At 39.5% G+C, this 26,661-nt stretch overlaps 1 protein-coding gene across 1 annotated transcript in view; it reads right to left on the minus strand.

Annotated features, from left to right (window-relative positions):
• Window positions 1-2,361: 2,361 nt before the first annotated feature.
• Window positions 2,362-26,661, minus strand: part of slc4a8 (solute carrier family 4 member 8) — a 51,079-nt gene continuing 26,779 nt past the window's right edge. The window contains exons 3-25 of the mRNA XM_053497999.1: window positions 25,857-26,009; window positions 23,319-23,454; window positions 22,958-23,118; window positions 14,762-14,953; window positions 14,578-14,666; window positions 14,332-14,489; window positions 14,165-14,252; window positions 13,932-14,078; window positions 13,427-13,527; window positions 13,156-13,330; window positions 12,893-13,026; window positions 12,280-12,525; window positions 11,951-12,056; window positions 11,573-11,734; window positions 11,339-11,452; window positions 10,448-10,609; window positions 10,071-10,322; window positions 8,717-8,785; window positions 8,416-8,589; window positions 5,853-5,987; window positions 5,620-5,735; window positions 5,352-5,460; window positions 2,362-4,565 (exon numbers count right to left, since the gene is read on the minus strand). Of these exons, the coding sequence (XP_053353974.1) occupies window positions 5,382-5,460; window positions 5,620-5,735; window positions 5,853-5,987; window positions 8,416-8,589; window positions 8,717-8,785; window positions 10,071-10,322; window positions 10,448-10,609; window positions 11,339-11,452; window positions 11,573-11,734; window positions 11,951-12,056; window positions 12,280-12,525; window positions 12,893-13,026; window positions 13,156-13,330; window positions 13,427-13,527; window positions 13,932-14,078; window positions 14,165-14,252; window positions 14,332-14,489; window positions 14,578-14,666; window positions 14,762-14,953; window positions 22,958-23,118; window positions 23,319-23,454; window positions 25,857-26,009 (3,149 nt within the window). The 3' untranslated portion in view covers window positions 2,362-4,565; window positions 5,352-5,381. The remainder of the gene's footprint in view (window positions 4,566-5,351; window positions 5,461-5,619; window positions 5,736-5,852; window positions 5,988-8,415; window positions 8,590-8,716; window positions 8,786-10,070; window positions 10,323-10,447; window positions 10,610-11,338; window positions 11,453-11,572; window positions 11,735-11,950; window positions 12,057-12,279; window positions 12,526-12,892; window positions 13,027-13,155; window positions 13,331-13,426; window positions 13,528-13,931; window positions 14,079-14,164; window positions 14,253-14,331; window positions 14,490-14,577; window positions 14,667-14,761; window positions 14,954-22,957; window positions 23,119-23,318; window positions 23,455-25,856; window positions 26,010-26,661) is intronic.

Consider the following 26,661-nt stretch of genomic DNA (forward strand, 5'->3'; position numbering starts at 1 on the left):
TGGTATAAGAGGAATAAACACTTAAGGACAAGCTGTTCTAGGAAATGAATCAACCGTGTTGCAAAACATTAACTCCATAGTAACTGTGTTATTTTCTTTTAAAGTCACAGAACAGAACATTATCTAAATTAAATTAAGCATATTTCGGAAACATTACATGCTGCAAAATTTTTTTATCTTAGCCAGCGAAAATATCTTGAATCTGGTCGTATTTATTCCTTACTATAAACTGCAGAAAAAATGACAGCAAGTGAAAATAAATTTTGTCCACTCAAACTTATTTTCATTAACCTAACAAAATTTTCTTTACAACAAAGCAAATATAAGATTATTAAACATATTTATTTATACGAACAAATTCCTTGGTCTTCTTTTAATAAATAAATGATCAAAACAAGCAAAATTATTTGCCAACAGAAGAAGAAATTTGTTTAATAATTATATATTTGCTTTTCTAAAATCTTGTATGAGGAAGCCGAGAATAAATTTGACTAGATTCAAGATACGTTCACTTGCTAAAGTTGGAACCTTTGAAAGCTTTTTTTATAGATGCATTTGACTAATTTTAAGCTTAACATTTTCTTGTTCTGTTCAATTTTTTTCTTTTTCTAATTTTAAAGACTTACATTTACATTTGGGCATTTGGCAGATGCTCTAATCCAGAGCGACTTACATTTTTTATCTCATTACACATCTGAGCAGTTGAGGGTTAAGGGCCTTGCTCAAGGGCCCAACAGTGACAACTTGGTGGTTGTGGGGTTTGAACCTGGGATCTTCCGAACCATAGTCCAATGCCTTAACCACTGAGCTACCCCTGACTTGTTTCTAGGAATGAACAAAAATAATTTGCCAAACAAATATTAAAAATAAAAAAAATTAAATATTTAAAATATGGTTAGTGATGTTTTATTTGGTTAGTTGTAACTTCATAAAAAAAGAAACAGTGAGAAATTTTTACTACTGTAAGCTGAAGATGCAGGTAATAGTAATGAAGCTTTTATCTGTACACACCCTGTTGGACACATCATCCTTATGCTGCCTTTAAATCCTCTTCGGAAGTTCGTGCGTACGAGTTTAAGCGGTTTTGGTTTGGTAAGAAAGCAGACGTTGATGAGAACACATCTTTATATATAACAGTTAACTTTTTGTTAATGACATACCCCTAGCTGTAAAAAGTTGGCACTTACTGTATCAGGAAAGAAAAAAGTACAGCACCATTCTCAAGCCTATTTCAAAATAATTTTATAAATCCTATTCATATGCCCCAGGATAAAGAACATCCACAGGACAATTAACAGTTCCTAATACGAGTTCTCGGGTGTAATTATGACACTGTGGTGGTGTTCGAGTGCTTAGCTCATAATTACGAAATTTCCACCAAGACTTGAAGGCAGCTTTATTAACATTTGTCGATCATTCAGTCATTACCTGGCTTGATTGACATTCATGTAAAAAAAAAAAAACAGTCTTCTATCTTTCCAGTAACACCTCTTTCTTAATTATTAAAAGTAAAACATATACAAAGGGTGTTCAAGTCAAACAGGGATCTTTGACTGCACAGAACACAGTTATGAGAATAAAATCCCCCTTTATTTCTCTATATGTAATCCCTTAGTACACTAGTGCACTTATATATGTCGTATGTTTCAATAAGTTCCACTTGCTGAATGTTCACAGAAATGACTGCAGTAGGCTCTGAGCCGCCTCGAACGGGATCGTCATTTACAGACACACAGAGTTCTTAAAAACATTTGCACCATTCAAATGTTTTCCTGCGGCTAAGAGTCTTATCACAGTACTGTGCTTGTACTTCTTCTGTAAATGTCAAATTGTTTTACGCATTCACAAAAATCTCATCACAAATTCAGGTTTGACTTGAACGCCCCTTATATGTGGGCTCCACCCATTTGTTGTTACAGTATATACAGAGAAATTGTATTAAAATAAATCATACTACACTTACAGTCTCTGAAATCTTAAAAATAGAAACTCATATTCTGTGTGTATCTACATAAAGTGCAACTAGAAATCAAGATTTGTTTTATTATTGAGGTGAAAATTGTTTGTCAGACCTGAAACATTTTAACACAACGCTGGACCTCATATATATATGATGATAAAGATAGGAAGGGCCACAACCATAATGGAGGAAGGGCCAAGAACAGGTTCAGGGTTTATTGTGAGTTTTTTAGAAAAGGCCATGACTCTGATGTCAGATGTGAAGCTTAAGTAGAAAGTACGCTTTTGAAAGTCTAATGGCTTTATCTGCAACGTATTTGTAAAAATTCATGGAGTAGAAAAAAAAACAAAAACAAGATACATGTCTAAAATATATTGTGTATATATATCAGTAATGGACACTCCAGCATTGTTGTTACTCTTTCAGCATGTGTAGAGATAAATTTCTATATGAAAGCTTCTAATAAAAGTCAGTAGATTTCTATTTAATGCTGGAGTATTCCTTTAATGGCTTTAAAATTTGACCTGTGTGGCTTCAAAGTAAATAGTCTGGTTTCTTTACCCTGAGGAGGCTTTCTGTCTATCTTAAACAAATTAGTACATAACGTGATTTAAGAGGTGTCCAGATGGAGGACAAAAGACACCTGTACCACTGCATTTAAAGAAAAAACTCCACTCTGAAAGACTTGCATATCAATATTTTAGAATAAACACATGATCCTAAATAACACTTTTTTCTTTTCTTATCTGGTGATCCTACATTTCCCACATTATCCCTGTTTCCTACTGATAGTTTATACCTCGCAGATGCAGCGGCGCTTTATTCTTTCCTTTCTCATTCTCTGTAAGTTCTGCTCAAACAGATCAGCTTCCAGAGACTGAACATTTATTCTACAATAGATAGAACATTGTCAATCCGTGTCTTTACAGTACCTGCTTTGCATTCTGGGACTTTTTTAGACTACTTTTCTACTTTCATCTACTGCACATCAGATTAGAAAGATGATCTTCTTCTTTGTTTATAGGACCTAACTACCAAAACTGACCCACATATCAATATTTTATTTTATTTTATTAAACCTCATTGTAACTCAAACGGAATCATTAAAATCTTGAAATATAAACATGTGATTCAAAGTGGACTTTTCCTTTATTCCAAGAAAGCTCATCCATCCACCTGGAATGAGGGTTACCAAAATCTAAAAGTATAAGAAATATATAAAATACATGGAGGGATCTGTAACATTTTCACCCAATCCCTAACACCATAATAGATAAACATAATAAGTGTGTTATTCTATAACTAGATTACAAACATAGTAAAAAAAACAGTAATTAGATAGACCTGGCAACCCTTATTTCACTCAATTCCTGCGTTCTTGTCTAAATTTTATCTGTAATGTTGATTCTTAGTCTCATAATTGGTTAAGCAATTCCGGTTTAGATCATTTATTGTCTTTTATTGCTTATTTTTCATTGCTGTCCATCACAAAGCATTCATTCAGGGTCTTTATTTAGCGCACAAAAAGTATTAATTTATTTTAATTAAAGGAACAGTCCAGTGTTATACGATGTAATAACTAGAACGCCCTTTGTATGTGTGTATGTTTCAAGTCAAACCGGGAATAAGTGTTGAGCAGTGTATATATTTATTCTTAATCAGACATATTCGCCTGTCCTGAGACTAGGGGCAGCTGTAATCCAGGTATTTACATTTTCATCTAGTTATAGTTAAATGGGAAGAGTTTGTTGTTATTGAAGTTTAACATCTACACTTGGACTTCTAGCCCACACCGTGTCCACATGTAAATGTTCTTCCATCCATTATCTATACTTACCAAGAGTCAGGCGACAGTCCTATGTACAACTAAGCAATCCATACAGGCTCTAGACTGCACATACCTTTTAACTGTTGGAGGAAAGGGGATTGCCCTAAGGAACCACATGGAGACCATACAAACTCCACGCACACAGACCAGGGGCGAGATTCAAACCCCCAACCCTGGAGGTGTAAGCCAAGTGTTCTGAAATTAATTAATTGTACTTAAGTTTTAAAACTCCAGCCAAGGAGGTGGCAATGGTATGTGCACAGAGCAGGCAAGAAGAAGGGACAATAACACCAACATGGTGAATTTAAAAACACAATAATTAATATTGGTCGAAGTGGATCTCATGAACAAGAACAAACTAAATGTCCAATAGTCCCCGAAAAACACTGGAATATCCCTTTAATTACTTTAAATTCTGTGTCTGAGTCATGTTTGGACACAAAAATAAATCTATTACTCACTCGACTTCTCACATCTTGTTAATCTAATTACTGAGGTTATTTATATTTTCATCAACGCACCACAATGCACAAATATAGCAGTAATGGCTTACATTTAAAAATATAGACAGTGTTAAAGTGCTAACATGGAACAGGGAGCCTGGTTTCGGGGTGAAGACATATACACACATACACACACACACACTGTATACAAACTCGAACCTCATGGCTATTAGGAAAATTCATGGTAATGATGTGTGTATCCTGTGCGTTTGTATATGAGAAAATTATAGTGGTAACAAACTCGCAGGTCCTGTGTGGATCCTCAGCGGCAATACTGTGGACAGAAAATCAAGTGAATGATATATGAAGGGGAAAAAAAGTCATGAGTATCCAAATAAGTAATATTTATTTCTAGGGAGATTTCTGAGTCACTAATCAAAGAATCAGCTGAAGCTAGCACATCTGAGAAAAGCTAACTTATCAAACAAGGTTTTGGATATAAATTATTTTTATTTTAAAAAATACATAAAACATATATATTTTTTAATGTTTAAACCCTCTCTGAGGGCTAACTGTGAATAACTGTGCTATGTAAACAGAACAGAAAATTAGCTTTGATTCACATAAAGAGAGTTAACACTTTAAGGCTGCTTTAATCCTCAGGGATATATTATTATAATTTTAATGAAAAACTGCTGGTCAGTGAAATTTTTTTGTGCTGTCATGGAAAAAAGGACTACCTCGAATAGCATTCACACTTTAAACCCACCAGTCTTAACTAGCTTCCTTAGCCTAGCTGTGTAGAATCGATTTAACATTCTCAGTAATGCAAAAAAAAACAAAAAAAAACAAACAAACAAAAAAAAAAAGATCGGTGTCTGGTGGTTAGGAAATAGTTTTTTCTTTAATATTATGATTTTATTATTATTATTTCTACATTTCTATTCAATAAGCAGACCATTGTGTTTTTTTTAATTATTTTTTTATGGACACTTCCTGTGGGGAACAAACAGCCCTAATGATGTTATGAGATGTTATAATATTTGATAACCAAATAAATCACAGACTCTTTAGCTAGCCTTCTAGCTAATTCAAAGTAAATCATGTATATATAAATGACCTTTTTGAGCCTGGCTGTACGGTGTACACGTTATGGATTGGAGCTAAGAGATTTCCAGACTGTCGTTTTAGACATTTCGTCTGAGATGTTGATGTCAGAGGGGTCAGTCCTACAAGAAAGAGGACAAGAGGAAAGGTTTAACTCTAAAGATTGAGTTCTTACTAACAAACAGAGCACTTTTTCTGACAAAACATGTTTACTGTGCTGTGTCTGATATCATGACTGTTAAATACTGGTGTCTAGAGGAGCGAGTTACACTTGGTGTTACCTGGGGTCTGGCGTTTTAAGAGATTGCAGTAGCTTGTTGCTCTTCATGGGGATATGCACCGTGTGTTTATCCTCTCCCCCGTCTGAATTATCAACCAACATTTCCTGTGACTCCTGCTACACACACACACACACACACACACACACAAACAAACACACTTCAAATCTTCATATCTATAACAGAACAAGTAAGGTATTGTTTTGCCGGATGCTCGAGGTCACTGTCTGCACTACCTCCTCTGCCTTTTTTTTAGACGCATCATCGAGTTTCTTCTTTTTGCTCTCAGGCATGAGGTCGTCGAGGTAACTCAGCTCCCGTTTGCTGAAGCAGAAATCCAGAAGTTTACGGATAAAAACCAGCGCCAGCACCTGGTGATAAGTGACACCATAATCAGAGATTGTACATTTCCACATTGCTGACCACAACAAATTTGTAACGACACCTGCACCTGCGATGACATCCACAGTTGGAACGTTAGTTTTGAAAGTTAAAATAACTTTGATAAAATGACCTTGTGACTTTATTGAATGAATGACCCAAACACCATGTTGCAAATAGAACCTTAAATCAACAAAATTTTAACCTATATTTGGAGCATTTATGCTGACCCTTACAAAAAAAAAATAACTGCAGTTTTTATAAAGTACAATGCAGTTGGAATGCAGTAAAATGCAGCTGTATATTGAAATATGATTTTGTAGCGTTGTCCATAATAAAAAATAACTGCAGTTTCTGGGATAAAAACTGCAGTTATACAGCAGTTTTTTGAAGTACAATAAAGTACTATTTATTAAGACTAAAATAGTCTTGTATGAAGGTAATTACCTTCAGTAACTGCAGTTATCCTGCACAGAAGTCCTGCAGTCCTGTACTGCAGTAGCTGTTGACCTAACTAGGTTATTATTCATAATAATAATAATAATATGTTTATTAATTGGTTCAAGAAATATTGGATTCTACCAAATGCATAAATCCATTAAAGTGAAGTGATGTGTGTCTTAATTGTAGTTAAGAATTCTGAATCCTTGGTTTATTAAATAATGCGAGGGTCATCTTATTTTCATGCACAGGCAAACAGAAACCAGTTGGAAACCAGTTTCCTTCCACAATTTGCAGGTAGAAGCAAATTGTGCAAGGAAAACAATAACATCTTCCTCTTATACTCTTCCATTGTAAAACTGAGACGTGCTTAAATATGCACAACTGTACGATTTGTCTTCACCAACCAATAAGACTGCAAGATCGCATCTAATCCTCAGCCAGAGTTTGAATTATAGAGCGCGCAATTGAGTCACGTAGCTGTCGAAAACGACAGCTCATAAACGCAGAGACAAAGAAACGGTTTTTGTATGTCATTATTGAGATACTCAGACAGAATGGAGTACTACAGTATAACTCTCTTATAAACTTTATTATTGATAAAAACAGTACACATTCGCGACATATCAGAATTAAATTATGATGACATTTTAAAGTTCAGCCAAGAACCTGAGCGATGGCCCCGTCACATCATTTAGTTAAGAGGTGATTGGAACCTTAAGTAACTTTTATTATTTTACAACATGAGCTATTATATATATTTTTAACTAGTTATTGTATTGTATCGCTATGCAGTGTTAATGGCATTGTCCTACATGTATGCGTGTTTTCTGACGTTAACCGCAATACCGTTAGCATGCTAGCTAGGTTAACCTGAGGTAGCCCATTGCTAACATTGGGTTCAGTTGTAAATGTACTGTATAGCCCAGTTTAACTTTAGACCAAAGCAGAAAAGGGAAAGTGGAGGATTGAGAAGGCCAAGAGGTCAGCATTAGACCCTGGGGAGACTTCGCTCCAGGTAGGAAACATAGTTTTTCCTCTTTCCTTTATTTTCCTTCACTAAAAACTAATTTTAGATTTATGACAATGTTTTTAGTCATTCAGTTTTGGCTGGGCACTTAATAAGATTTTTTAGGGGGTGTGGGGTTCTCAGAACACATTTATATTTTTCCTTAGTCAGTCTTAAACCTGTTTGTCTTCATGTGTCAGACATCAGGGGGTGGACATCAGTCTGTGGAACAAAGGTGTGGTTGGATCTTACTTGATAAAATATTACAGTATTATCTAAAATCTCACACAGTCTACCAATGGTCCACTTTGGTTTTATGAATCCAATGGTGCATATTTGGACAACAAAACACTTTTCTCTAAGTTTAAAAAAATAATAATAATAATTGCTTTATTTGTTGTCTTTTGTTAATAGAATCCGCAAAGCATTAAACTCCGCACATGACACTAAGGGGACCCTCGCAGCTCAACAAACAGCAGCTGTTATAGGTGAGTAAATTAAGTTTTTTAGAACATTACTGTGAGGTGCATCTTGGCTCCCAAATTACTCTACTGTAATACAGTGTTTGTGGCACATCTAGGAGGATCAACAGCATGCCCCTAGTGGTCCAGTGGTAAGCATGCTCAAGCCATCAATTTGGTATTCATATAACTTTGCAACATTGTTCCGTGGCATTCATTCAACCATATCCCATCATTGTGTAGTCAACATTGTTCTGTCGGCATTTCATCTAAGTCATGCTAACTTTTAAAAACAACCTAATACCAATGTCGTCCCTACATCAGTAGCTTTGCAAAATTAACATGACTTTAACATTCTACATGCAACCAAAAATTTCTGCTGGGAAAGTTTAATGGAAAATAAACTTATAAGATCACACTTTTCTCATTCTAAGAATAAACAAATGTATTATTAATTAATAATTATAAGTTGTTTATAAGTTGTTTATAAGTTGTTTTGGACCATACCATCATGGGGAATACAATGGCCGCAGGGGATGTCTTGATGACCCACAGCAGTACGAGACAGGTGAGCTGTGTGATAGTAAACAGGTGAACTTTCCTCAGAGGAACATGCCGGAGGTAGATGAAATCTGGCTGATGTTTTGCCGGCATGCCGAACAGCTTCAGGCGGTCGAAGAACTGAGAGAGACAGAGACAGAGAGAACAAGAACAAGGACTTTTGAAAAGGCTTATTGAATTATTTCCTAAAGGTATGATTTTAATAAATTTGTCCATTAGTGAGGTGCAGATTTCCAGGATTCAGTACCTGAATGCCTTTGAGAGAGGACGCTCCCATATAAAGGAACACTCCATACAGTACTGGCATAGGGATGAACTGAGAACACAGAAGAGACAAGATCATTACTGAAAGTGGAACCATATGCAGAATTCACCATGTGACTTTTCAGTAACCTGCTTTTACTCATTTAGACAGACTTGAATTAAATTTAAAATTGACTAGATTTCCTGAAATTTGGCCAAATAGTTTTGGATTTAGTTGCCACAGGATCCTCTTTGAGATTTTCCTATATAGCTTTTCTAGTGACCAAGGGGAAAAAAGGATATACTTGATTTTATGCTAAATCAGACTTTGAAGGCTACTCTGTGCAGCAGGTGCTGGAGATCCTGCATGGACCCACTATATTCAACACCTTTACTCTAACAAGACACCTTTGACCAACCTATGCATGCTCCTTGAATTTACTGTTCTGCCATTCAGATTTCAAACTGGCACCTTTAGTTTCTCATATCCTAAAGACCTTAAAGGAAAGAGTTAATTCGGCAGGAAGCATTCTGAAAGAAGTGCAATTATTTTACATCTGAAAAACTGAATACACTTGTACACCATAATTATAGACAATCTGAGACCTTCCTATCCTAACCTTAAGCCTCAGTTACACACCAATAGTCACTAGTCTTGATTGGCTATATATCAGGGATACAAAAGAAGCACACATTACTTTGGAACCACTATCGAATGACACTTTAGTTCAAATTAAATCAATACCATGAAAGTTATTACTGTAGCTGATGACGGTGTACTAGAATCCAGAATCAGAAAGCCATCAGGTCTACTGCAATTCAATCTTAATTGTAGAAACCAGACCTTAATGAAATGAACTTCATCTCAGAGACCATCTGTTAGATCTCTACTCATTAGTTTAAAGCTGAAAATCTTGCCTTAGGCTATGAAAGCAAGTTTCTATTATCTTCCGGAAACAGTCTAAAGATGATTAAGTGTAGCATCAGAAGCTTACCAACTTGCATTAGCCGAATACTCAACCCTAAAGAATAGATAAACCAGCCTTTTATACCCTCAAAAGCTTCTTTCATGATTAATAAATGTCAATTATTAAATTACTGTCTCTCCATTGGGCAAGAAGTGTTTTAAATGACCCTACCTAAATGCCCTTGGGAAGAAAGCCAAATGAAGCAATTTGTTGGTCTAGACATCCAGACCATGATGTATATTAGGCAGGTGATTCAGAGCCAGAATGACCTCATAGAGCATACTAAGGTCAACAAAAAGCAGGCCTGATATAAAAACTAACCCAAGCTGGTTTCCTCTCAGGCTTGCTGAGTGGTAGATAATATCAACTAATGATACGCTTATGATGTACCTGTAAAGCACCAGTCATAAACACTGAGCAGCCCATGAGCAGGAAAATGAACAGCCCAGTTAGTCTCTGTTCTCTGATCCCCAGGAATCGTGGCTGCTCTCCGGGGGCGGAGCTTTCTGATTCCAGTTTTAGACTGTTGACGTGGGAAATAGACAGCACAGTCGCCGCTACGAACCATGGCAAGCCCATCACTGAACACACAGCCAGCATCAACCCCACCATCAGCAGGTCCAAGTGGTAGCCACAGCCCTTCTACAGAGCGAAAGAAAAACACAAACACTGTATAAACAAATCTAAGGCTAAATCTAGCTAATCTATTACCTGATTTAAACTCTGATATAAAAGCTGCACAGGAAGACAGAAAACACGCGTCTCACCTTCAGTTTATGTTCTTTGCGGTTGATGATGACGGCTGTGATTTGCTGGTCCATGAAGATGAGAATAGTGCACAGCATGGCCGGTATTGGCGCTGCCAGAACCGTCCACCACGGGTTCCGACCAATCGGGTTAATCAGCCAGCCGCGGTCATCCCGTGTAGGCTAACACAAAATCAACAATAACACACAGAAGGTAAACAAACTTAAAAAAGGTGAGAAAATATACTAATGGGCTGCTGTGTGCCACTAAACATAATGAAGTGCTCTCTAGTATATAGTGTGCCATTCTAGTAAAGATTATACACTGCATGGCAAAAAAAGTCACACACTCCATGATTTAAGTGGCTGCCACTCTTGTACTTAAATTTGGCTGTGCCATCCGGGAAGAAAAAACACCAAAAATATGATAATCTGGTCATGATTTTTTTATTTTATTATTATTTAAGGTCGTCAGCTGACTTTATTTTATTGCCACCTAACGTTGCTGAGCCATGACCTGAGAATTTGAAGCAACTCCAGATATCCAGAGGCTTGTACAGTGGGCACTATAAATGATAGGTGTCCATCACTCCGGTGCTCCAAACTCCACTCTTGATGCTCCCTAAAACATTTTTTTTGTTTTTTCCTGAGCAGTCTCACTAACAGGTTTTTTTTATGGACACACAATGCTTTAGTCACTTCTAGTAGAGAATATATGATGCACTGCTAAAGGCACCTAATGGGTGCCATTCCTGCCCTCTGGTGTGGCTTTTTAGTAGGATTAAAATGATGTCATGCTTTACAGGTTCCTTGTTTGGGCTCTTGTTGCCACAATAATTGCTACAGTCCTCTTTCAGTGTAAATAGGTAACTTAAAAGTTTAATCGGATTTAGTTTGGCCTTGTTTTTTTACCTTAAATTTGCTTGGCACTTGAAGTTTCTGTGATGGAATTCCAATGGCAAAGTCAATCAGCACCATGAGAACAATTGTCAGGAAGACGGCAAAATCACTGACCATAGACCGCACCTTCGGGAAAAAAAACCCCACATATCACAAAATCTTTTGAATGGGTACAGTATATGCATGTGTGTTAGTGTGTTTAAGACCGTGTTAGGTGCATCACATTCACACAAAAGCCAGTTTTACCCTTGTTGGAAAATATCTGCTGGTCTTGAACTGCTTGAAGAAAGCAGACAGGAAGAAGGTGGAAAAAAACAAGATGGCTGACCAGAAGAGAACATCGGGGGTGTAGGGGCCGTGATGACCACAAGCTGTCCCGACGAACTGGCCGTGCATATCTAAACACTGCTACACTCACACACACAAGCACCAATACACATTTTAGAGCACAAAATTACGTACCAAACATGTAAGAAAAAACACACTCAGTGTCGTTGTCTTATAGGAAAATAATCAGCCACGTGGTGGTGTGATGAGGTTAAAGTTACATTTTGGATTTGTTAAAGGATGACATGTGCTGTCTGTGTGTCTGTGTGTGTGTGTGTGTGTTTTAAGTAGCTTTACCGTCACAGTGAGGTTCCTCCATGGCACCATGGCTGCCGTAATGTTCCTTTCATCCCACATCTTCAGAGTTTTATTACTAGGGTTGTCAGGCATTGTACATCTACAGCTGAGAATACACAACACAGGACAGTGTACAGAATAACACTTCTAAATGTGCTAAATGGAACAGAAGCTTACTGTATTTTCATGTGAAAAGTCCTGTCTTCTGCTAGTTATAATTTTAATAAATAATTTTTTTACACTAGCTCATGAATTTCACCATCGGCAGGCTGTGCTACTGTCTGTGCTATCTTACTAAATTGTGTGTGTGTGTGTTCGTGAACGCTCACTAGGCCAATGTGAGTTTATCCAGGTCATTGTGTGAGTTGATAGGATAAAGTTCTCCCAGATGAATGAGCTTCTCTAAAGCCTCGTAGATAAAAATGAGGCAGATGAGGGAGGCGAAGGCTTCCTCTGTGAAGCGTGTGATGTAGCAGACCAGAGAGCTAGCATCTGTTGCTACCAGGATAAAACACAGGAAGGCCGTCCATAGGCCAATACAGGTGCGCAGAGACAGGTACGACAGGTCATAATCTCTACAGAGAGAGAGAGAGCAAGGACTATTTTTATTTTTTTGCATTAAGTTAGTCATGTAATTTTCCTTAATGCTTTAAATAAAAGTATCCCTATAAACATCCTTCCATACATTCATCCAGTCAGGCAGACAGACAGCCTTTCCATCCATCAACTCACTTTCCATACATCCATTCATCTCTCTAGTCCATCCACTGACCTCTCCATCCATCCATCCATCCATCCATCCATCCATCCATCCATTATCCTTCCAGCCATTACATCTACTGTACATATCCTCAACTATGTACCAATCCATCCATCCATCTATCAATTTTTCTCTGGCATAATTAGTGTCTAATTATTAAACCATAATTCAGTTGTACTGACCTGCAGAACTTAAAAAGTATTTTCTCAAACACCAGAACCGGTCCAGTGCTACCGAGAATAGTGAGTGGCTGACCAGCAAATAGAGAGTATGTCATGCCTGTCATTGAGGCTCCTAACAAAGACTCGATAGCACTCTATCCCAGAAAAAAAACATCAAAAAGTCCTTCTTAAATAAATCAATCTGACAGAGTTAGTTACAGTTCAGTTATGATGCTGTTGTGGGTGTACTGTATATGAGTGGATGGTGGAAGGTTGGTTCTTACAATGCGTCCCTCGGTTGCCTCCCCGAGCAGCCCACCGAAGGTGATAACAGGAGACATGCAGGCACAGTAGAGGAATAGGAATGATGCCACACACTGCAGACTCAGGCCATCTTTAAAATCGCTCAGGTAAAAGGGAGCTTTCCGTTTTACATCCAGAATCAAACCCCCAAACAATCTGTGGAGATAAACAAATAAACGTAAATCACAATTTAATATAACTCCGCAAAGGACAAACTCTCATAGAGAATTAGTTGTGCAGATAATATCACACCTCCCAGTTCTCTGTAATTCTGGCCCGTGATGTTCTCCGTGTGTCTCTTCTTCAACAGGAACAGTCGTTCCATTGGGCACACCAGGCATCTTTCTTTTCTCCTGCACCAATCACAAACCACAATTTATCTTTACTTCATCCAATAGGTACATGTCTAAACATAAACATTTGGATCTGATCTATAAGATATTATGTAAGATATTAAGTCCATGATCTCATCCTGTGCACTAAACTACTGAATAGTGTGCTCTATTAGATACTAAATTCATGGTTAAATCCGCCCTGCGCACCAAACCTACAAATAGTATGAAATTGTAAGTATTTCAGAGAAACACTGTGCAATTGCATATCTAATGTGCAGCCAATTCATAGCTGATTATGGATTCAAGTGATGTTGTTGTTTATTTGCCTATAACAGCATGAAAGTTTTTACAATATTTAGTATTTTATCAATTATCTACTTTGATATTGTACTCCCCAATGCACCTGCGTGTGTACAGTATACCTGTGAGGGGACACTCTTCGGCGGTTCAATGCGGATGGAAGGGTCCCACTCCCCCGGCGGCAGCACAGTCACCTGATCTAAAAACTCATCAATCCCAGCCAGCAGGTCGCTTCTGTTCTTAGCCTTGTATGCTACATCATGAAAAATCTAACCATAAGCGAGAAAAATATTATAAAGATACACATTTCACGGGTGATGTTATCACTTCCTGGATTGTAAAGCCTTTACCGCACCTCATCGGTCATAATGGTAGCCATGGATCGTCCAATCTCGTGATACTGTTGAGCTTTTCCATCCGGCCCGAGCAGAATGAACATAAATCTGTGACACAGAAGATTCATTAAGAAATCTATAATTTAGAAAATCTTTACTTCAAATACAAACACGCAAACTCAAGTACCTGGTTGGTATGGGTACTTCAGTGAGTCCAGTAAGCAACACCGCAGGAGAAAGTCTGACAAATGCTACAATGGGCCTCTGCAAGAAGTCCAGCTCCCCCACCAGCACGTTAGATGCTTCAGCCCCGGTAGGGATCTTCTTCATGAAGTGTGTGTCCACCTGAAAAGACCAGATGAAGGCGCTTTCTCAGTAGCATGATTACAGTTTGCGTTTTTGAAAAGACACAGGTCGAGTCACGTTCCTGTACCTTACTGAGGTCCACCTGGCCGTTGTCCTGCCCCGTCCCATTTTTTACTTCTGCAGGTAAAGCAGGAGGCTGAGGGGATGTAACCTGTCCTGTTTAGAAACCCAAAGAGCATGTAAGTCAGTGCAAGGTCCAACTTGTCTGTATGAACGTATGTTTGAATATGTGTGTTTGAAGGAGCGCTGACCAGAGGTCTTGTCCAGACAGTGGGGTTCGCTTTGCTTCCTGCCGGAGTCGGTCAAAGATTTGACCATGGGCAGCAGGTTAGCTCTCTTCTTATCACTCTGGTGGTGATGCCTTTTCAGTAGAGCCTCTCGAACTTTTACCCTCGCGCTGTCGTCCAATTCGTGAGCTGCCTCCTGATGGTCCAGTACCATGTCTACACACACACACACACACACACACACACACACACACACACACACACACACACACACACACACACAAACACGCCCATCAGGAATAAATCCACAACACAACATTGTAATGTTCCACACCTCTGTTTCTAGAACATAATATATATTGCTGTTTTCTTCTTCTTATACAACACTGAATTTCTTTTCCTTCCTCAAATGCTAACAAAATATGTAAATATTTACTTTTGTATATACAGGTGAGAAATTAGAATATTGTGTAAAGTTAATTTATTTCAGTAATGCAACTTAAAAGGTGAAACTGATATATGAGATAGACTCATTACATGCAAAGCTAGATAAATCAAGCCGTGATTTGTCATAATTGAGATGATTATGGCTTACAGCTCATGAAAACCCCAAATCCACAATCTTAGAAAAGTAGAATATTACATTCAATCAGTATAACAAGGATTGTACATAGAACGTTTTGAATCTTTAAAAAAAATAATAAGTATGCTTATGTACTCAGAACTTGATTTGGGCCCCTTTTGCAGCATGAAAGCTATCAGTCTGTGGCACTGCTGAGGTGTTACGGAAGACCAGGATGCTTCAATAGCAGCCTTTAGCTCTTCTGCATTGTTCAGTCTCATGTCTCTCATCTTTCTCTTGGCAGTGCCCCATAGATTCTCTATGGGTTTCAGGTTAAATGAGTTTGCTGGCCAATCAAGCACAGTAATCCCACGGTTATTGAACTAGGTTTTGATGCTTTTGGCAGTGTGGGCAGGTGCCAAGTCCAGCCGGAAAATTAAGTCAGCATCCCTATAAAACTCGTCTGCGGAAGGAAGCATGAAGTGCTCCAAAATCTTCTGGTACACGACTGCGTTGACCCTGGACTTAATGAAGCACAGTGGACCAACACCAGCAGATGACATGGCTCCTCAAATCAACACCGACTGTGGAAACTTCACACTGGACTTTTTGCATCTTGCAGTGTGTGCCTTTCCATTCTTCCTCCAGACTCTGGGTCCTTTGTTTTCAAATGAGATGCAAAAATTGCTCTCATCAGAAAAGAGGACTTTGGACCACTGAGCAACAGACCAGTTCTTTTTTTCTTTAGCCCAGGTGAGACGCTTCTGACGTTGTTTGTTGTTCAGGAGCAGCTGGACAAGAGGAATACGACAATGAAGCCAATGTCCAGGATCCGTCTGTGTGTGGTGGCTCTTGATGTACTGACTCCAGCCTCAGTCCACTCCTTGTGAAAGTCCCCATTACTTTTGAATGACCTTTTCCTGACAATCCTCTCCAGGCTGCGGTCATCCCTGTTGCTTGTGCACCTTTTTCTTCCACACTTTTCCCTACAACATAATTTTTTATTAAAATGCACTGATACAGCACTTTGGGAACATGCAACTTCTTTCGCAATTACCTTTTGAGGCTTTCCCTCCTTAAGGAGGATGTAAATGATGGTCAGGTCAGCAGTCTTTCCCATGATTGTGCTTCCTATTGAACCAGACTAAGAGATCATTTGAAGGCACAGAAACCCTTTGCAGGTGTTATGGATTAATTAATTGATTAGAGTGGGAGACTTTGAGCCTAGAATATTGAACCTTTTCACAATATTCTAATTTTATGAGATTGTGGATTTGGGGTTTTCATGTGCTGTAAGCCATTATCATCTCAATTATAACAACTTTTGTTGACAAATTATCACGGCTTGAAATATCTTGCTTTGGATGTAATGAGTCTATCTTATATATTCAGGACTTCCTGTTGCTGACGTAGCTTCCTGTTTTCGTATCGTTGCCGCGAAAGTTTGCGTTTGTGTTAGCGTTTAAATTACATACTTTTTTTCATTTATACAATAATAATATTAATAGCAACTAGTTTTTACATCTCACACTATTTGGCTTCGCCTTTTTCTGCGCTTTTTGGAGAACGCGCGAGTTTCTTTTTCTAAAAACAACAAACGGAATTCATCACCAAACAACTACAACTCCGACTCAGGTACGTTATCATGTCCAATATTCAGCTCGTTCAGTGTGTAGAGTGCAGGATGTTTAGACATTCTTCCTCCGTCGTTAGTGATAATTTTATTTGTGATAGGTGTGTGTTAGTGAGCACTCTGACGGAGAAGATATCAGCGTTAGAGGAGCGAATCCAGACTTTAGAGAGGGTTAGAGAGTGTGAGAGCAGTGTTATTCCTGTAGCGGACAGTCTGGGTGCCGCAGGCGGAGATAACCAGCCCCCGACTCCGGCATTAGAGCCCTCACAGCGGGGCGAGTGGGTGACGACTCGGCGGCATACTCGTTCAGCCAAAGCTAACGCTAAGGCTAGCCCACCGGAGCACACCTCTTCTGCGCTTCACGTGTCCAACAGGTTTGCTCTCCTCAGTGATGCACCCACTGAGAAACCTGAAAGAGCTCTGGTTATAGGAGACTCTATACTGAGACACGTGAAATTAGCTAGACCTTTAGGGGCACCAGCGGCAGTGGTTAGGTGTATCCCGGGAGCCAGAGCACCGGACATAGCAGGTAATCTTAGGGCTCTAGGACAGCACAGGTTCTCCAAGATAGTGGTACATGCTGGAGCTAACGATATACGCCTTCGCCAGTCAGAGGTTAGTAAGAATAACTTTATACAGGTGTTTAAATTAGCGAAGGCGATGTCCGATGGAGTAGTATGCTCTGGTCCCATCCCAATGAGACGTGGTGACATAACTTACAGCAGGTTATGGTCGCTGAACCGCTGGATGTCCAGGTGGTGCTCCGAAAACAACGTGGGCTTCATAGATAATTGGAAGACCTTTGAGGGCAAAGCTGGCCTGTTAGGGCGGGACGGTGTCCATCCCACTCGGGAAGGTGCTGCTCTCATTTCTTGTAGTATAGCTCATAGTCTTAGAAAAGGCCTAGTTAATCGGTGACAATCCAGAGCCCAGGCCAGGGAGCAGACAGACAGGCTAAACCAACCGTCTGCTAGCTGCATAGAGTCGTCACTCAGGGTTCACTCTATTGAGACTGTGTCTGTTCCCCGAGCTAAAATCAAATTTAGAAAGACTCAGAAAGTCTGTTTTAGTAATTTAATTAGCATAAAGACCACAAACTTGGATCAGACTGAATGCGCAGCCGGCACCTCTGATCTGAAGCTAGGACTGTTAAATATTAGATCTCTCGCATCTAAAGCAGTTATAGTTAATGAAATTATCACAGATCAGGAGTTTGATATACTCTGTATAACAGAAACCTGGATTAAACAGGACGAGTATGTAGCTCTAAATGAAGCTAGTCCTCCTGGATACAGCTACATACACCAGCCTCGGTTAACTGGTAGAGGAGGAGGCGTCGCAGTTATTCACAATGATAATTTGACTATTGTACAAAAACACAGACACAAATTTAATTCATTTGAAATTCTTTATAGTAACATAAGTGTATTTAACTATATTAAGTCAGCTCAGTCGATCCCGCTAATTGTCATTTACAGACCTCCAGGGCCGTACTCGGAATTTCTTAGTGAATTTGCAGATTTCCTCTCAAACCTAGTCGTTTCTGTAGACAAAGTGTTAATTGCTGGAGATTTTAATATTCATTTTGAAAACCCAGAAGACCCTCTGAGAACTGCATTTATGTCTATACTGGACTCGGTAGGAGTAAATCAGTGTGTAGTAGGACCCACTCATAAAGCAGGTCACACTTTAGATTTAATAATATTATTTGGATTAAGTATAAAAAATTTATTCACAATACCACTATCTGAAGTTATCTCAGATCACTATCTTGTCTCAATTCAAGTGTGTCACAATAATAATGTACACACAGCGCCGCGCTACCGTATAAAACGTACATTCACATCAACTACCAAACAGAGTTTTATCAGTAATCTCCCAGAGTTCCCAACTACGATTAGATCACCGTCTGACCCCACAGAACTCGATCAGGCGACTGAATATTTAGAGTCGACATTTCGCTATACCCTAGATAATGTAGCTCCAGTCAAGAGAAAAATTATTAGAGATAAAAAACTTGCTCCCTGGTATAACGATCACACGCGCACTCTAAAACAGACCGCTCGGAAATTAGAACGTAAATGGCGTCAAACTAAATTACTAGTATTTCAAATAGCATGGAAGGAGAGCATCCTGAACTATAGAAAAGCTCTTAGTGTAGCTAGATCAACATATCTCTCCACTCTTATAGAAAATAACAAAAATAATCCTAGATTCTTATTTAATGCTGTAGCCAAATTAACCAGAAATAAGACCACTGCAGAAATCTCCACAACAACATCATGCAATAGTAAGGACTTCATGAACTTTTTTAATAATAAAATTGTAAATATTAGGCATAAAATTGAGGTTTTGAAACCGAACAATGTAATTGATGCAGATGTTAATCTAGCCATGTCAGACCAGAACCTAGAATACTTTACTCCCCTTGAAGAGAATGAACTAATTTCACTTATCTCTTCTTCAAATTCATCAACCTGTATATTAGATCCTGTACCGACACATTTTCTTAAACAGATAGTACCAGCAATAATAGAACCCCTGTTGAGAATAATTAATTCTTCACTCAGCATTGGATATGTTCCAAAATCTTTTAAATTAGCAGTTATCAAACCAATAATTAAGAAACCTGACCTCGACCCCTGTCAGCTGTCCAGTTACAGACCAATATCAAACCTCCCCTTTATCTCTAAGATCCTGGAAAAGATAGTAGCGGAGCAGCTATGCTCATATATACATAGAAATGGCATACATGAACTGTATCAGTCAGGATTTAGGCCTCATCACAGTACAGAGACAGCGCTCATTAAAGTAGTAAATGACATTCTATTGGCCTCTGATCAGGGTTGTGTAACTATGCTTGTATTACTTGACCTCAGTGCAGCTTTTGACACTGTTGATCACGCTATTCTTCTTCACAGATTAGAAAATGTAGTGGGAATTAAGGGTACAGCCCTCTCCTGGCTCAGATCCTATCTGACCCATCGTTATCAGTATGTAGACTTAAATGGTGATTATTCTGCATGTTCTCTAGTGGAGTTTGGCGTTCCGCAGGGTTCAGTTTTAGGTCCACTGCTTTTTTCCCTTTACATGCTTCCTCTGGGCAACATAATCCGTAAGCATGGTATTAGTTTTCATTGTTATGCTGACGATACACAGTTATATGTCTCAGCAAAACCTGATGCGAAAAAACAGCTTACTAAAATTGAGCAATGTGTGCAGGACATAAGAAATTGGATGCTAATTAACTTCCTTCTGCTAAATCCGGATAAGACAGAAGTTCTAGTCATAGGACCGCATACAGCTAGGAGTAAAATTTTAGATCACACCGTAACTTTAGATGGCCTTTCTGTTCCATCAAATGCAACAGTGAAAGACCTTGGTGTGATTATTGATTCCAGCCTTTCATTTGAAGCACATGTAGATAATATTACCAGGATAGCATTCTTTCACCTCAGAAATATTGCCAGAATAAGAAATTCATTGTCGCCAAACGACGCAGAAAAACTAGTTCATGCTTTTATCACCTCTAGGTTGGACTATTGTAATGCCTTACTGTCTGGTTGTTCAGCTAGATGCATAAATAAGCTTCAGCTAGTCCAGAATGCAGCAGCGAGAGTCCTCACCAGAACCAGAAGATATGAGCACATCACCCCTATCTTATCTTCACTCCATTGGCTCCCTGTGAAATTTCGCATCGATTTTAAAATACTACTCTTGACATATAAAGCATTAAATGGTCTCGCGCCGCAGTACCTGAGCGAAATGCTAGTGTCTTACGATCCGCCACGCCTACTTCGATCAAAGGATGCAGGCTGCTTGTCAGTACCGCGTATTATGAAAAATACAGCTGGGGGCAGAGCTTTTTCTTATAAAGCCCCAAAGTTATGGAATAGTCTTCCAAATAGTGTTCGGGACTCAGACACAGTCTCAGTGTTTAAGTCCAGGCTAAAAACCTATTTATTTAGCCAAGCATTTTTATAAATAGATTTGCCATAGGTAAAGGAGCAGATCTGGGGGACTCATGGACGTAGAGTATTATGGTGAACTGGTATGTTTGGATGCTGTCTTCCTCACTCTCATTGATCACTCAGGTTTGCTGACGGTGAGGTGATTGTTTGCTTTACATGTCAGGAAGCCCTCATGTTTGTGTTTCCTTCTGGCTCTCCCTTTTAGTTATGCTGTCATAGTTAGTCCTGCCGGAGTCTCTGCTTGCACTCTACAGTTAATATACATTCACATTATACATTGTGTGACTGTGACCATACCTAACTGCCATCTCTCCTCTTCTTCTCTTTCCCCCCCTCTTTCTTTTTCCTCTCTCCTCCTGTCCCCCCCTTTCACTCTTTCTCTCTCTCTCTGTCGAGCTACACATGTCGTTCCTGAGCTGCCAGTGATCCAGACTCCCTCTGCCCTCCGGACCTGTCTGACCCATCCTGGTGCCCCGCTTCTGGCTGAAGATCTCGTCACATGGATGCCCCGTGTGTCTCTCTGGGATGCGTCTGGTGTCTGGGAATGATTCTCTCCACCTAGAAAATGGTTCTGGCCTTGACTGGTGTTGGCAACTGTTTCTCTGGGGACTTGACAGTTCGATAGTTCATGACTGGAACTTCTTACAAGTCTACCTGGGTCTTCAATAACTACCTGGACTCCATATTAACATCAATTAACATCAGCTATTATAGCTGAACTGCCTCCCACCCTACACACTGTATAAATGCAGATCATTTACTGCTTTCTGTTTCACCCAAATGAGGATGGGTTCCCTGTTGAGTCTGGTTCCTCTCAAGGTTTCTTCCTATTACCATCTCAGGGAGTTTTTCCTTGCCACTGTCGCCCTCGGCTTGCTCACCAGGGACAAACTGACCATTTTGATTCATACAAATTCACATTTCATACAAACTTAAATAATTCTTTTGACTATGTAAAGCTGCTTTGCGGCAATGAAAATTGCTAAAAGCGCTATACAAATAAAATTGAATTGAATTAAATATATTAGTTTCACATTTTAAGTTGCATTACTAAAATAAATGAACTTTTGCACAATATTTGAATTTTTCGAGTTTCACCTGTATCTACATTTTTTAATCACTGCACTCTATATGTATAAGAGTACTTGTCTAACATGTCCTGCGTTTCCTGCGTGTCTATCAACCGTGTAGGCGAGTGTGTGTCTATGAGATCAGTGTACGAAGTGTGAGGTTGAGAATATTCTGACTCCAAACGAAGCCCACACACTCCTGTCTCACACTCTTCCATCAGGCTGACCCTGTCAGCTCCACTGCATGCGCTCCACTTCTGAAAAACAGCGCAGTTTGAAATCGAGGTCAAAAAAGACTATTTATTCTATATATACATATATTTTTTTTAAAAAAGCATATTTTTTTACCCAACCAAATAAGCGACACCTAACCCTATTAGCGACACACATGGCACGTTCACATGGCAAACTTGTCTTTTCGTAGTGTCTCATAGCACCAAGAGCTAACAAAGCAGCACTGTATATACTGTAAGTACGAAGGGCGTTCAAGTCAACCAGGGACTTGTGATGAACATTCTGGTGACTGAAGAAGTGACTGACATTTACAGACGACTTCAAGCACAGTATGGTGATGAGACTTAAAGCCACAGTAAAATATTTGAAACGTTTTAAAGGCCATACGTCCGTGGACGACGATCCTGGCCGAGGTGACTTTGAGCCCACTGCAGTCGTTCCCGTAAACATTCAGAGAGTGGAATGCCTGAAAATCGATGGATAACTTGCCGTCAATTTGTAAAACAGACATATTTGTCTGTAGGAACTGTACTTACAATCATTCACCAACACCACTTGCACACTGTTAAATCTGTAATTTAGCCTCTACAGAGAAGGAAAATATATACATCCCTCAAACAATGACTCTTGAGGTGTCCCTGACTTTGTATGACTTTGTTTTTTCTGTTAGTTTTCCATTTGCTTACAAGTTTGGTGTAAGACCTTTGACCTACAACCTATGACCTGTGAGCCCTTGCACTCAGGACTGACCGGCGATCTCTTCGATGCTGTTGGCTCTCATGTCCAGCAGGACGGTGCCGTTGATGAGGCAGCTGCGCAGCTCGAAAAGGCTGTGCAGAGACAGAGTAGCCACGTAGGGTTTGCTCCACCTCTCACCTCCATCCTCTACATCCTCCTCAAACTTTAGCCACCTTAAACACACACACACACAAACTTCATGAGATAGACATGAATATGGTGATGACCATGATAATTTGCCAGGTTTAAAGAAGCCCTTGTAATGAAGCGGTATAAGCTGTTACCGTGGAAACAACTTCACTACCCACCAATCAGAATCTAGCATTTCAGACTTGTGTATCATCTCGACTGAAAGAACTACACCTTTGCTCACCTGGCTGTCTCCTTCCACTCAGCGTCTTTACCCTCTTTAACACAGATCTCATCCAGCTCGGTGAACAGTTCATGAGCCACGTGTTCCTCGTCCTCCCCTGTGCCCAGAATAAACTGCACTCTCTGAGACGGAGTGTCTGAGAATGGAGAGAGAGAGAGATACGAAATCATAAAAGTGACAAAGATATTTTTGATTTTAGGTGGAGAGGCAAACACCCTTCACTTTAAGCAATATCTACAATCACACATTGTCACGCCTCAAGACATAAATCGATCCTTTTGTTTTGTATGTTCATCTATCTTCATATCAGGGCTGTGTGGTACGATGTTACTGTGTGATGTTAACAAATTTGTACTTTGTATGTGTACTTAAACTACAATACCAGTCAATGGTTTGGACACCACAAATTTTCCTGGCCTTTCCTGATTTTTTTTACCACACAATGCTGAAGGCGTTTATTCACAATACACAATAATCTCCTTTAAACAGTTGATATTGAGATGTATCTCAATTTCATTGTGTTCATAACGGCTCTAATCTGAGGTGCTGTTTGGGCCAGTGGTGGCTCAGAGGGCTAAGGCACTCGATCCCCAGCTCCACCAGGTTGCCACTGTTGGGCCCTTGAGCAAGACTCTTAACCCTAACTGCTCCAGGGGTGCCGTATCTTGGCTGACCCTGCGCTCTGACCCCAGTTACGCTGGGATATGCGAAGAAGGAATTTCACTGTGCTGTAATGTACATGTGACAAATAAAGGCCTAACTTCAACTTTTAATTGGTGATTTCTGAGGCTGGTAACTCTAAATAATCTGCAGCAGACTAAGTTTTGGTCTTGCTTTCCTGAGAAAGTCTTCATGAGAGACAGTTTCATCATTGTGCATGATGGATTTTGCAAATGCACTTGGTGCAATACTGTTCTTGTATGAAATGTTCCAGAACTGCTGATCTTCCAGTATTATGTATCAACGTACACACACACAAAAAAAAACTCTAGCAGAAAAGCAGAGAAAATGAAAAAATAATAAACCTGGCAGATTGTTTTGAACACTGATCTGAGTTCATAAGATTCTACAGCTAAATTCTAACACTAAGACATGTTTTCTGGGGCAAAGTGACTGATGTACCTAACTTTTTTTCAGCAGAGCCTCCGTTTCACTGAATAATCTACGACTTTTCATGAATATGTAAGATCTATTGACACCTGGGTCAGGTGACACCAGGTTTCCCCAGGACTACTATTGATGTCTCAGCTGTTCACACTTATACACTTAGATTTCTCACACAAAAACAGAGCGAGAAACAAATAATAAAGCATGGTTTCTGGAACATTTATTGAAATTAAAATCTTATGAACCCCCCACGGTCCTTGGTTCATGTACGCCCCGGTCATAAACAAATCGGTTTATGACCAAAAACCAACGTCAAATTTGTCCCTAATTTGTCTCTATTCACAAACTTCTCCTTCAAACATGACCTAGAAACCTCTATCACAAAGTCTAAACAAAGGCATGAGTGCGTCGCCCAGCATCAGTTTTGCTCAGTCCGCAGTTGCAGATTGCAGACATAATAAAATGCAAAGTAGAGTGACGTTCAAGCCTTTGCCTAGGGGCATCACCCGAACAAATGTGTGTAGAGTATTACGCCTTATTAATGATAACGCAGTGTTCTTTCTGTGCAGCGCAGTTGCACAAGTGTGTAGCGCAGAAAATAGATTTTAATTGAAAGAGGCTGAACCAGACGTACGAACCAGAGGCCAAGAAACAAAAAAAGAGAGAAAACCCCTGAAAGAGAATTACCGAGTATTATTATGGAAAGAGAGTCTCCTTCCAAACACTAACCTCCTCCCCACCCATCTTCCCCTCATCCCTTCCTTCACGTCTCGGAGTCACCCTAAGAACGGTGCGCAAACAACACATGTAAAAATGAAGTCTTTGCTCTCTCTTCTGTACAGTTTATATTGATATTTAGTGCTGTATTATTTTTGTATAATTTTGTCTTTTTGGTACTTTATTTTATTTAATAGAAACAAAATACATCAAAAATTATAGACAGGGAATTATAATAAATTATTTCTATTTATATGTAATTCCTTAGAAAATACGGAATCGGCGTTACGACCATAACTTAGGAACAAATAAAGTTTGTGAACCGAGGTTCTACTGTATTTGTGATGTTGCATTTCTGAGAGATTGTATCTGCATTTTTATTAATAAATCCGCTTATATTGGCATGCACGTTCATCTGACTCGGCAAAGCGAAACTCCTTCCCCCCCCCCCTCCCCCCATTTAATTTAATTACATATAAAGAAATGTGTGTGTGTGTGTATGTGGGTGCGGGGGGGCGGGGGGTGCGGTGAGGAAAAGTGCTGTTGTCTCCCATCTCCCTGTATCTCACCTTTAGCGCCCATGATATTTATTATTAATTTATGTTTCACATTGACTTGTGTGCTTTTTGTATTGACCTTCTCTCTCTCTCTCTCTCTCTCGTGTGTGTGTGTGTGTGTATGTGTGTGTGTGTGTATGTGTGTTAGTGTTATTACCATGTGAGGTGCTCTCTGCAGAATCAGTATCCAGCGCTAGGCTCCCGGTTCTCGACCTATCTCTCCTGCGGTGTTTGGAGCCGTGAGCTTTGTGATGGCGGTGTGACTGACGGCCCATAGGCATCCTCACCCCGACGAACAGGGTCCTGTGACCTGAGACCACAAACACACAACCTACCACTCAGAAGAACTTTTCACTTAGTGTGTGTGTGTGTTTGTGTGTGTATGCCAAGAGAAACTACAAAACAACAAATTATATTTATAGAGCTAGGAATTTGATCTTGTTTAGGTGTGTGTGTGTGTGTGTGTGTGTGTGTGTGTGTGTGTGTGTGTGTGTGTGTGTGTGTGTGTGATGGCACGCCAAATGAAACAACAAGAGCACTAAGAAGTTTGATCTCGACATCTCTGTGATTGTGTTTCTGTGTGTGTGCGTACTTGTGCTTGTGTGTATCCCTGTTCATGTATTTGCTTTGTTCGTGTTTGTGTGTTTGTGTGTGTGTCCCAGTTTGCGTGTGTATGTCCTGTGGCCTGAAACAATGAAGTAAGATAACAAACACTGCAGAAACGTTCTTCCGCACCTCCAAAATCATCTTCCATCCACTGCGTGTGTGTGTGTGTGTGTGTGTGTGTGTGTGTGTGTGTGTGTGTGTTGGTTTTTGTGGTTTAAGAGGACTTTTGACCTGAATACGCACCAGCATTAAGAGGACATTTCCGTTTATGAGGACAGGGGCCATGTCCTTATAAATCCGACCTTGTAGCAGTCCTTATCTCAGTCTAGGGATCAATTCTGTACCGTTTTTGGCCC

Source organism: Clarias gariepinus, chromosome 6 (assembly GCF_024256425.1).
Source record: "Clarias gariepinus isolate MV-2021 ecotype Netherlands chromosome 6, CGAR_prim_01v2, whole genome shotgun sequence".
Classification (NCBI taxonomy): Eukaryota; Metazoa; Chordata; class Actinopteri; order Siluriformes; family Clariidae; genus Clarias; species Clarias gariepinus.